The sequence below is a fragment of the Platalea leucorodia genome, assembly GCF_965183815.1.
Source record: "Platalea leucorodia genome assembly, chromosome: 17".
In the NCBI taxonomy this organism is placed as follows: Eukaryota; Metazoa; Chordata; class Aves; order Pelecaniformes; family Threskiornithidae; genus Platalea; species Platalea leucorodia.
In genome coordinates, this window is record NC_138839.1 from 5,348,848 (window position 1) to 5,361,072 (window position 12,225).

Sequence of the window (12,225 nt, forward strand, 5' to 3'; positions counted from 1 at the left end):
GTTAATTGCCACATTGGACCTTTGAAATAGCAGATAAACAAATTTATTCTGTAAGATAAAAAGGCCATTAATGTGTTCCTGCTGTGGTCGTCTGCCTTATTGCTTTTCTCATTTCCTGAGGCTCTGTAATTAAACCATTAGCTTGTGTACCATGCCGTGAGTCTGCTGTGGTGAGAGGGGATAGATGATGACCTATTTCATGATCCACTAATACAATTCATCTTGGCCTTGCATGGTTTAAAAACCAAACAAAAGAACTGAAAAGCTTTTAGTGTTCTTATGGGTATTGGAAACACTGGAAACAGTCCTCTTACTTTTTAATTCTCTTTGTTTCCTTGTTCAGCTAAAAACACAGCTTGCTGTATAACATGGTACATAAAATCAATGTTGCCCACTCAGTCTGATTTCTGCATATTCATTCCTTTTTTTTTTCTTTTTTTTTTTTCTTTTTTTTTTTCCCCCCAATTTGGCATCTGAACTTTTAGGATGCTTACCTGTACTATAAGAAGTCATTTAATTTCTTCAGAAATATCCATTAGCTTCCTTTAAAAGTAGCTAGATTTCATGGATTTGCTTGTCCCTCCAAAGAAGATGCTTGGTGCAATAGACACCTTCAACTTAGGTCAGTTACTTCAGTTTGAATTCCTGGTTGCTTAGCTCCCTCACTGTCTTCTTTCAGGTGTTTTATCTCACATTATTGCGTACCTGATCACTCGGTTCAAACTCGGACCGCATCAGCCATGACTGATGCTAGTAGCTACCCACTGGGTGCTCAGTGTTCCAAAAGAAGAGGGTTTCAGTCCAATTGAAATCCATTGAGGTCGTAGTCTTTATATTTTTCTCCATCAGTCAGCTCTGCTGGGTTCATTTGTAGACAGAGTGAGAACTCTGTTAAACCAGTGATTCTGAAAATGGAGGATGTAGACTCTGTGTAAGAAACAGGAATGGGGATAAATAGACTTCAGGCTTGGACTAGAAGCTGAGTGAAAAATCTGTGTGTGACTGGATCACAGTAGTGAGGGACAGCATGCAGAGTTCCTGGCAGCCAGCAGGTTTTCTCTGACCCATTCCTGCTGCAGAGGAAGGTTTTGGCCAGGCAGCTGCATTCCCAACCTCTGACAGAGCTGCCTTCTTGCACGTTAATCTCCCGTTCCTGATATGCTTCTCAAGATATGCTTTGCAAAACCATGCATCCTAGAAAGTAGTTTTCAAAATAGTCAGTTGGACATGGAACTTAGTGGGAAGGAGCTGAGGAAAGCCTGTCTAAGAAAATAATAATAATAACAAATGGCTTAAAAAAAAAAAAAAGAAGCAGAGTGGAACCACTTGCATAAATCATGGAGCCTGAGCTTCACTCTTCACAAATGTGATGGATCAAATTTAAGCTTGAAGCAAGTAGGATGAAGCTGTAATGGCAAGCTTGTAGTGCCTTTCCAGACACTAAGCCTGTTGCATAGCTAGAGATCTTGTCTTTCATGGGTGGTCAATGTGCCTTTATGCACAGTGAGCTGAGTGGAAAAACTAGCTATTCTGATTAAACGTTTGGCTTCTTTGCTTTCTTTTTGGAAGTGGTGGACTTTTCCTAGAGTTTTTTCGTTTTTTTTAAAAAACAATTAATGGGAAGTGTGTATTTTGACATCAAATCTGCTTTTGAATAATACTGAAATTTGTGCTGCTTGTTCTGTTTTCTGTTTTCTGTTTCTGACACAGAAGAATCTTAGAAGGCAATTTAACTCTTGTTTCCTTGGAGAGACCAAGTGCAGCTTTGCCTTGGCCAAGAGAAATGTCCTTTTTGCTTATAAACAACAATATAAAAATGGAAGAGAAAAAACTGATGAATACTTGCTATTTCACTGTTGATTCTAAGAGGAGACAAATCAGTCATGCCATGAGGTAAATAAGTGAGATCAAAGCTCTCTTTTGTGATTGCACTTGCGCCTTAAAGTAAAACTGCACGGATGTGACACCCGGTAACCAATTTATGTTTTTAGATTGTGGTTAAAAACGTGTTTCTTCGTCAGCAAAGATGTAGCTAGGCTTCTGCTTGTCTTGATTCCTTTCACAGTTTGTCAGGCTAGGAGTTTCGCATTACCAGGACAATGTTTCAAATGCCATGTACCAATAGAGGTAGCTGCTCCTCTCTTTCCCTAGCCATGACTCCTCTCACAAGAGTAACTATCAAGTTTGGGTTAAAATGATTTGCTGTTGAGATTAAGCAACAGAATGTATATTGTCAGGAGAGGTGCTGGCAATACTTTTTTTTTTTTTTTTTTTTCATTTATCTGCTTAGAATTGTGTTATACAGTACATAGGAATAGGTTCGAGTACATAGGAATGGCTTCTATTTATTGCTGCTTTTTTTCTGCTTTTAATGGTTAGATTACTTTCCCTTGAACTTACAGCTCAAAACAATTGAAGAAAATAATGATGTTAACCCCCAAAGGTTGTTACATTGAACTAATGTGGAGATTGTTTTTTATACGTACTGCTTTTTTGGGGAGGAACTTCTGGGTACAAGGCATTACTTCTTCCTTGCCTTTCAGAGCTTTGATGTTAAATAATTAAATGAGAAATGAGAAGTTGTTGAATTGTAGCAGTCTGGAATACACTGACAGGAAAAAACTGATTTAAGTTTGGGGCAGGGGAGTTGTCTTCTGGGATCTGTTATTTGTTCGCTTTAACTTTAGAACTGGCTTAATAGTGCATGCTGTAGATGTACTGCTCTTCGGTCAAAACTAGTAAAGGGAAACTAAAGCCATATATGATTGCTTAGGTTACCAGTTTGTTATGTGTTGATGCCCACGTTGCTATCCAAAGCCACAAGCATTTTTGCCATTTGATACTGTACTTGGTGCAAGGGATATTATTCATTGGCTTTGCATGTCTGTCAGCTTTTATAAGGCAAGAATGTCAGCACAAGGTGCATCCAAGTGAAATGGAGTTGGCCCCAAGAAATAGAGTAGCAACTGTTGCTATTTGCAGTCCAGACAGTGATCTTTTCTCCGCACTGTAGTTTTGGACAACAGCCCTGCTCAGGGACACAGCATCTGGTAGAGGAGTGATTTAATTTTAATGGGCATTCTGTAACCACATTTTCAGAGATTTCGGTGCAATGTGATGTTACGTTCATGTTTGAAATGGTAAGAGATGTGGATGTTATAATTTTTATTTATCACAGAAGGAAAGGGAGAAGCCCCTATGTCCCAAAGTATAGCCTAACTTGCATGGATATGTAAAAAATAAGCATCCTTTGTTTAGGATGACTGGTATCAGGGTGTAAATCATCCCCAGGAAGACTGTTACCACCTTTATATAGCTTCTTTCTTTGTAGGTTTTGTTTGCACGTATCATAATTAGTGTATCGCTCCCAAAGGCAGATTGCTGCTCTAGGTGCAGATGGGTATGTGTAAATCTAAGGTGGTTTATCTTATTTTGATAGCCTCAAGAGTATGCCTTTTTACAGTCCTTGCTTACACAGATGGTGTTGAAAACAGCTGCTGGAAATAATAGATTTAAGTATTTCCAGCACTGTAGTACTGAAAAGAAGAAAGCAGTAGAGATTCACTTCTGCAGCAAGAGCCGTGCTTATAAATTACTCTCCTTGGAATACAGAAACTACAGACATTCCGTATACCATTAAAATGACAGCTGAATGCATTGTGTATTACTCCCCCCCCAGGCAAAGGTTATAGGAAGCTGGTTTGTTGCTGGGAAAGAACAAAAAACCAAAACACATCCCCCACCCAAAAAAAAAACCCCAAAAACCCAACAACAACAAACCAATGACCTAAAAGGTATCTGGAAGAGCTTTCATTAATTGTGGGGAATATGCATGTGTGGGTCAAATATTGAAAGAATTAGAGGATCTGAGAAAAGGAAAAGAGCATAAAATTACAGAGGTACTGATATGAAGAGAAAACAGGTTTTTTTGCAAAGCATGTTTATTCTGGTATTTGTAAAGTGTTCAATGACTTAACTCACCTGAAGATTCTTAGATTCTTATATATGAATACCTTGGAAAGAAAATTAAGTCAAGGATTGCAAGAGCTGCAAAGGCAATTGGAGGTCAGCTTTTTGAATGGGACTTATAAAGGCTGTAACAGAGGAACTATACATAAGCATTTTTTCATTCTGGGGGTGCGTGTCTTTGTGTGCGTACTTCATCATAGCGCCATTATATATTATACGGACGTTCCAAAGAGAAAAAGTACACAAGTTGGTTGGGGGTCACTGTGGGATTCAGTGGCTGTATACAGTAAGAACATCTACCAGTAATTTAGTTGGATCAATTAATGTCAGTCCTGTTAAAAACTTGTCTGTAGGCTTTGTGCATGTAAAAGAACATTGAAATAAACTATGCAGGTAATTGCTGAAATGTCTGTAGATCTAACTTTTTTCATATCTTCTTCCATGCCCTGAAAATACTGAGCTTCATAAATAAAATCCTGCAACGAGCTCTTGTACTGTGTAACATGTATTTCAAAATAGACGTGAGTTGTGCTGCTATGAAATCACTAGGGATTCTTGAACTCTCTGTGTTTTGGATCTTCTTTCTTGCTAATATCCCTCGACTCCTAAAAGCCTGTCCCATTCTAAAAGCCAAGGGACCAGGATGACCTACTTCTGGTTTTCTGTCCAACAGAAGAATTTTGTCTAGCAGCAGCATTCCTTCTTGGATTTTTTTTCCTTGACTTATTTCAAATAAGGCCTACAGAAATATGGTGTCAGGAAGCTGTGAGTCTATTACTTCAATCTTATTACTCCTGTGCAGTGTGGCAACTCTGTGAATACTCAGATGCACAGATTAAGTTGAGGGTCAGCAAGTTCATTAATTATGCTCCTAAATGTCAAGTTAGCTAAGAGTTTGAATTTTATTTCCTGTAGGTATTATCAACCCAAAGAATCCTAAGGAAGCACCAAAGTCCTTCAGCTTTGACTACTCTTATTGGTCCCACACATCGGTAAGTTCTTTTACAAGAAAAACTGAAAAACTTTTTTTTTTTTTTTTGTTGTTGTTGACTGGCTTGATTTAACTGCATTCTCTTCTTCTGATCATGCTGTCCCTGTCAGATGTTTCTGCACTGTCTCTCTCACCCTCATTCAGGTTAAAAGCTTGTCATTGTATGTTGTCTTTTCCTGTTTGGGGGACAGCAGAAAGCAAAGCTCCTGGAGTTTGATAACAAGTTGTGGATATTTGAAAGATTCCTTAAAATATTCTTCAACAATGTTCTGCTCTAAGTATTTTAAGGATACGTGTGAACCACAGTTAATTCAGTTTTGCTCTTAGACAAGTGAAAGTTGCTCAAGTTCTTAAGAGTTCATGGAGAGATATGGTCTGAGTTCCCTTGGCGTATCTGGAAAAGAGAGTAGTGATCCGTGTTTCTCATAGCTGCCAAAGCAATAAACTCTCATCTAGCTCCTCTGCCCCACCCTCCTGCAAAGTGGTGCTAAGGTCTTGCTGACTTCCCGTAATTGTTCTACAGAACTGTGTTGTTCTGCCCTCTACCCCTCCCTGCCTTATTTTCTCAAAAGATATAGAAAGAAGCTATAATGCATTTCACTAAAATTAATTTTAGTAACTTGGATGTTGCAAATAAGACTTAATATTTATGAGCAAAGCCGTGGCCAACAAGATTGTTTTTATGATGAAAAACTTGGATTTGTGCAGCTCTTTTACTGAATCCTCCAGAGCAGCCATGCAAGTAGGTTACAGGATCAGTCAGAGGAACTGACAGGATCAGTCAGAGGAACATTATGAACATAATTCCTGAAAACTAGCAGATAAAGCAGCATCAAGGAAAAGAACTGGTCTGATAAAACCTTGAGCCCAACATTAGAATATTAGCACAGCTAAATTCCAGGATTCCAGGAGCAACTAACGTTGAAATTGAACATTTCAGGAAGAGAGAATGCTAGATTAAGAATAGTATAGTCACATGCAATGTAGTGACATATTCCTACAAAATCAAGTTTCAGTGGTGTGTTGTCTGTGCGGTCTCTTCTGGTTTGTGCAACATGAAACATCCGTGTATGTTTTATGTATTATCATCATTATATTATATTTTATATATTATCATCATTAGTATGATAATTTTTTCAAGTATGTTTACCAAGGACTTTCCTAGTTAATTGAGAGACGACATCAGAAAAAAGTGCAGAAAAGAGCATTGAATCCAGCTTTCTGTCAGTAGTTTTGTATCCTGTACCGTGCCTGGAGCTGCATCTTGGGTTGCCTCTCCTGACTGGATGTTGGAGTCTGATCACTACAGTGCCTGCGTGCTAAAATGCACTACTTAAAAAATGGAGAATTAATTTCTACAATTGATGAAGTTTTGTTTTGAACACGTTCTGTATTTGCCTTGAGATCTGGCAAGTGTTCTCTTTTTGACATCTTTAACTTGTGATTTTTTTCATTGCATGTGCAGCGGTGCCTCTTTTCAAAATGTAACAAACTTTTCAGTTGAGCATTTGAAGGTGATAACTTGCTTTGTCTTTAATGCAGGTTTCTATCACTGGATGCATCTGCAGTAGAGTTCTTGTTTGTTTTATCACTGGGCTAAATTGCTTTAAAGTAGCTTTTTTTTTTTTTTTTTTAAATATTGTATTTCAGTTTTATTGCTAACCTTGAGTTGGCCACAAAAAATGTTCTGATACATTGTCCTTGACCAATTCAGCTACTTGCTAATTTGAAATATGTATTGACATACTTAGGGATTTTGTAGTCACCAGTGAGGTTGTAAGTGATTAGACAGTGGAATCAGAGCGCTGTAAGAAAAACTTAAAAATTTTAATGATTTGTGTACATTGTTAAGCTTAAAAAAAACACAACAAAATAAACCTCAGCAACTTTTGCTTCTCTTTTTTCCCTCTGCTACCCTTCAGAGCTCTTGTCAAGACCAGCCACTGTGGGATTTTTGTAGCTTCCAGCCCTTTATTAATTTGTATTGACTCTCTGAACTTTACTTTTGATTTTTTTTTTTCCCCGCCTCCCTCCTCTGAAACACCCTGAATCTGGTTTGTCTGTGATCTTGCACGAAACTTTTCCAGCAGCGTCAACAATGTTCACAAAACAGAACTGGTTGGTTTCTTTGTGCAGATTGTTTCCTCACCAGTGACGGAGTGGTCCTACAAGGGCTGTCATTGTCGTTCTTCTCCAGCTGGTACTGCCTTGGGAAAAAGCTGTGTGTAAAAATGTGCTATGTTTGCCTCTTCCCAAGGGACTGACCCACAAGATAAAAGTAGAAAAAGACCTAGTTGCTTTTTAAAATGTTACTTGAATGACAGAACGCTGTATTTATGCTGTTTTCATGTCTTTTCAGCCTGAAGATCCCTGCTTTGCGTCTCAGAACCGCGTGTACAATGATATTGGGAAGGAGATGTTGCTGCATGCCTTTGAGGGCTACAATGTATGCATCTTTGCCTATGGACAAACTGGAGCTGGGAAATCCTACACAATGATGGGCAAGCAGGAGGAGAGCCAAGCAGGCATAATCCCCCAGGTAGAACAGAACCCAGAAAGGGGATTTGTTTTTTATAGCATGTTCAGACACATGCTTGCTGATATGCTCTTTTTATATTGCAATAACAGTTAACAGAGAACCACAGCTTACTTCTGAAGTCAAAGAAATATTCTGAGGAAAAAGAGCATTATAAGTAATTTTTCCTCTGTTACTTTTTTTTAATTGCGCTATACACTCTGTATATTTTTCTTACATCCAATTGCTCCACTTCCCCAACAAACTAGTAAATGAAGATGTCTTATTCACTGGGTTTCTTGTCTCCTTCTCTGACTTTAGCTAGGACAGCACTTAAGCACTTTGTATTCAGCAGGAATTCAAAAGGTGGTATTACTGATGAACATGCCAGAAACTTTTTGTGGAAACAAGTTTCCCAAAGCTAAAAACTGAATAATATGTGTTGGTAAGAAATGAAGTCTCTCGAAACATTGGGAAAAAGTATATAGGGCAACTGAGCACAGCCCAGTGTTATTTCCCCCCCTGAAATTTGTTTTTGACATTTGCCATGAAATTTTAAGAAGCTGAGATACACCCCCAGCCCCAGGAAATTTTGGCTGGCAACAATTTATGCTGTCATCATGAATTTAGCATTCTATAGCTGTTGGTTGTGTGGCAGTTGTTCTAAGTGCAGGCCTTCCTTAGTGTGTAGGCGCTGACAGTGAACCAAGTTTGTTGGAAGATAGTGCATTCCTCCATTCCCAAAATAGAAATCTGAGGTTGGGTTTCAGTTTTAATAAATAAATACGCTGAACAGCTTGAATCCTCATTCTGCTGCAGGTTTGCAGCAGACATTGGCCGTGTGCCCCAGGTGTGAAATAGATGACACAGAGCATTGTTCTCTGTTAATAGCGTGGGCATATGTACTGAAATAGGTAGCAAGTGTTCTGGTGATTAGCTTAAAATAATGTTGGAAGAGCTAATGCGATGAAGGACAGAATTGTTCCATCTAAGCATTCTGGTTTTATTACAGTAATATAAAGTAACAGTGCAACAGGTGAAACGAGCTGAAGATCTGTGACGAGCTTCGTGCTAAAATTTTTTGTTGTAATCTTGATACTCCTATTTGTTTTTCTGAAACCTCAAATCCATACAAATTGAACATTGTCCTAAAAGACCCCCAACTTAATAATGCTCCTGTAGATTTAATAATGCTCCTGTTATCTGCTACAGTTTTAAAACAAAATCATTTCCCTCCAACTTGACTGGGAGGCCTTCTCATAAAGGTACAAAATGAATTATCTGTTCAGAAAGACCTTGTTGAATCTGTTCTCTTTCTTGTCACATACACAGAAGGTACAGCACAATCATATTCCAAGTAATACAGGTTGTTGACATTAAATTCTTACGTGTTGGCAAAATTCCCTGTCTGCCAGTCCCTAGTGTGAAACTTTATCATATTTTAACCGTGTGTTGACTGAATACTTCAGAGTGCATACTTTCAAAATTGCCTGTATTCTTCATAATCTGTTTATTTTCCATACAGCGGCTTGTAGATATCTGTTCCAGAAACCTCTTTCTACTCTTATTCCTCTCTGTACCCATGCTTTTTAATCTCCAAATATATATCCATGGCTTGCCCACTGTTCATTTTTTCTTCCTTTATTATCTTAATTTTAGGTCTCTCATTTCAGTTACTTGTAGACAAGCACTCTTCAAGCAGTAGACTGATGATACTTTAACTGTCCTTCATATGAAGATATTGTTAACAAATTTTGAAATAATTTCTGCCTATTGATTTAAATCTGAATCCTGGAACTTTAGCACATCAAATAAACAGGCTATTGTTTTTATGAGACTAGGAGATGATTAAGGACTTTAAACATTCCTTTCTAAAATTATTACTTCCAATTTCAGTTATTATAGGCTTTTTCTAATTTTATAATACAGAATAATAGTATTGGTTAAACCTAGAACAATTGTTGAGGTACTATATAAAGTAAGACTGAATGATAGTGATGTAGAATTGAGATGAAGTATCTTCCCAGTGAGGCTGTATGTGGTTGATGTAATAGGTTCTTTTTCTTCTACCCTCACTCTAAAACCAATTTAGTGATACGTTATAGTTAATTGTTGCTACTCAGTAAACACTAATTTCTGACTTGGGTTTAATCTCTTTACAGCTATGTGAAGAACTGTTTGAGAAAATCAATGACAACAGCAATGAAGAAATGTCATATTCTGTAGAGGTGAGTATGGTGAGAATACCTGTGTGCTGGGCATCAAACAGAGCTTAGGGGCTGCATTATTGGTGCTGCATTAAGATACTGATAAAATAAAAGCAGGTGCTTCACAGAAACAGTATTTTCTTTCTCTTACTGTTTTTTCCCCCCAGTCAGTATTAATGGCTTGACATGCAAATATGTTGCAGGCTTCAAAAGAAAGGAAGACCAAAAAGTCAGTAGAAGTCAAATGTGATTATTACTAATAAATGTGAACTCCAATCAATACTGCTTCTAAATTCTAGAAGTGGAAAATGACTAGTTCTGTGGCTTTGAATCTGTCCATTTTAATGCTTCATTTAATTGTATTTTATTAAAATTTGATGACTTAATGGTTGAATGCCATAGGAGTATCATGTTTAGGATTTGTGAATGAGAAGATTCCCAGATTTTCATGATGTTTTTTCTATTTGGTACTTGTTTATGGTTCTGATTTTGTCTCCAAGCAGAGATTTGTGCATGTAAGAGAGAGAGAAATAGTCTCTCTTCTAATGGAAATCCAAAAGAATGAACATCTGACAAATAAGCAGAGAGGGGAGACAGACAGACAAAAACCGTGATGGAAGTGTATAAATAGTGTATTGTGATCTGTTTTGGATATAGAGTTTATTTTTCTGAATTGTACTTCTTTTGAGATTGAAGATCTCTTTTTGTATTTCCTAAGCTGCTGCTTACATCTGTAATCTTTCCACAGAATGAAAGTGAATAACTTACTGGCTCTTTTAATGTTTAATATCTTGACTGCTGGAGCTGCTAAGTTGGACTGGGATAAGTTGGACCTGTTGGACTGGGATAAGCCTAGTGCCATGCGAAACATAAAAATTAAAGAATGCATTTAAAAATAATCTAAGCTTTATAATTTATTTCAAAGGGTGCAGATTTAAGATTACTGTAGTTTGAATAATTGTACTGATGACTGAGGAATACAGCAGGACGTGGATACAGCTTAGAATCAAAAGTTACTTCTGCATACAAAGAAATTAATTTTTTCCCTTCTTAAGTTTGCTTTGGAGGCTCATAAGAGAGATTCCTTCTAGGCAGACTCCTTTTACCATCTGTTTTGTTTGCCTCTTTAGAAAGATAGTTTTGCTGCTGTGTCATATTAAAGCTTTTAAAATGATTGTGAACTCAAGTGTGTAATTTTTAATTAAACACCAGTATTTTTTTAATTGGTTGAGGGATCTATACATGGATGCAAGGCTTGCAGCTTATGTTGGGAGATCTGATGCATGAGACTAGTGACTCTTCTTCCCTTCTGCCATTGTCTGTAGCTGTTACATGGGCTGAGACACGCACCTATAGCTTTCTTGTAGTGGACTGGGGGAGTTTCTACCAGTGGCACTCTGAAATGGTGCAGGGCTGCTTGCGGAGGAAGCCTTAAGAAACACTAAACTGTCCTTGCAAATTCCTGTTTTCAGGTGAGTTACATGGAGATTTACTGTGAGAGAGTCAGAGACTTGTTGAACCCGAAGAACAAAGGGAATTTGCGAGTGCGAGAACATCCTCTGCTTGGACCATATGTGGAAGATCTGTCCAAGTTAGCAGTCACGTCCTACACAGACATTGCAGACCTCATGGATGCTGGGAACAAAGCCAGGTTAGTGATGGTAGTGTGTTATATATTTTTGTCTCTGTTGCGGGGATAGATGGCATGTAGCAGCAAATTTTAAATATCTTCTGTGATGCACTGGCACTTACTAAAAAGCTCACGTCACATGAGGAATATTGTTGAATTATGCACTGATCAATGCTAATAAAAGGCTGAAATTGATTTGTGTGGTGAAATAATACTGCAAATCACTGTATAGATATTTAAAGCTTGTAATGGCTTGAGATGAAGTATGTAAATAACTATACTGGCTTTTAGTTCTGCCTTCGTTGTGTGCTGTATCACTATATTGGTATAAATAAACATGTAAACAGTCTCCTCTTGTTCATTGAAGTGGTCAGGACTGAAGTTGGCATTCTAGCTTTAGGTTCTGGTTCATTAGTAGTTGTTTTCATGTCAGCTGTAGGCTTCATTTAACAATGTGTGGGAAAGACTGACATAAATGCCACTCACGTTTTCTTGTGTGTTTAAGTGTAAGGTGGATTCCTGAGTACGCAGATTGAGGAAGCTCAGTTTAAACTGTGATGAAGATGGGAGTAATTCAGGAGTGAAAAATCACAGCATTTGTTAATGGTGTTCAGTGTGGCTTGGTCTTGGTTACAGGGCAGAACATCACCTGTACGGGCTCTTGGTCTCATTCCTCTACAGCTGCATTCAGCCCCGCAGGTAGTTGTACCTGCAGCGCAGAGGCTACTGTTTTCTAAACATGTCTATATCTGTTCGTACTTTAGGACTGTGGCAGCTACCAACATGAATGAAACCAGCAGCCGCTCTCATGCTGTGTTTACAATTGTCTTTACTCAGAAGAAGCACGACACAGAAACTGATCTTTCCACAGAGAAGGTATGTTACACATAACAAGTGGCTTTCTGACTGTCTT

At 38.0% G+C, this 12,225-nt stretch overlaps 1 protein-coding gene across 4 annotated transcripts in view; it reads left to right on the top strand.

Moving 5' to 3' along the window:
- KIF1B (kinesin family member 1B) overlaps nt 1–12,225 on the top strand; it is a 97,988-nt gene that overhangs the window by 17,916 nt on the left and 67,847 nt on the right. For all 4 annotated transcript variants that reach the window (XR_014230084.1, XM_082329159.1, XM_082329160.1 and 1 more), the window contains exons 3-7: nt 4,885–4,961; nt 7,320–7,499; nt 9,638–9,703; nt 11,155–11,333; nt 12,077–12,188. Coding sequence is in view for 3 of the 4 variants with exons in the window: in XM_082329159.1 (XP_082185285.1) it covers nt 4,885–4,961; nt 7,320–7,499; nt 9,638–9,703; nt 11,155–11,333; nt 12,077–12,188 (614 nt within the window). In the remaining variant the exon portion in view is untranslated. The remainder of the gene's footprint in view (nt 1–4,884; nt 4,962–7,319; nt 7,500–9,637; nt 9,704–11,154; nt 11,334–12,076; nt 12,189–12,225) is intronic.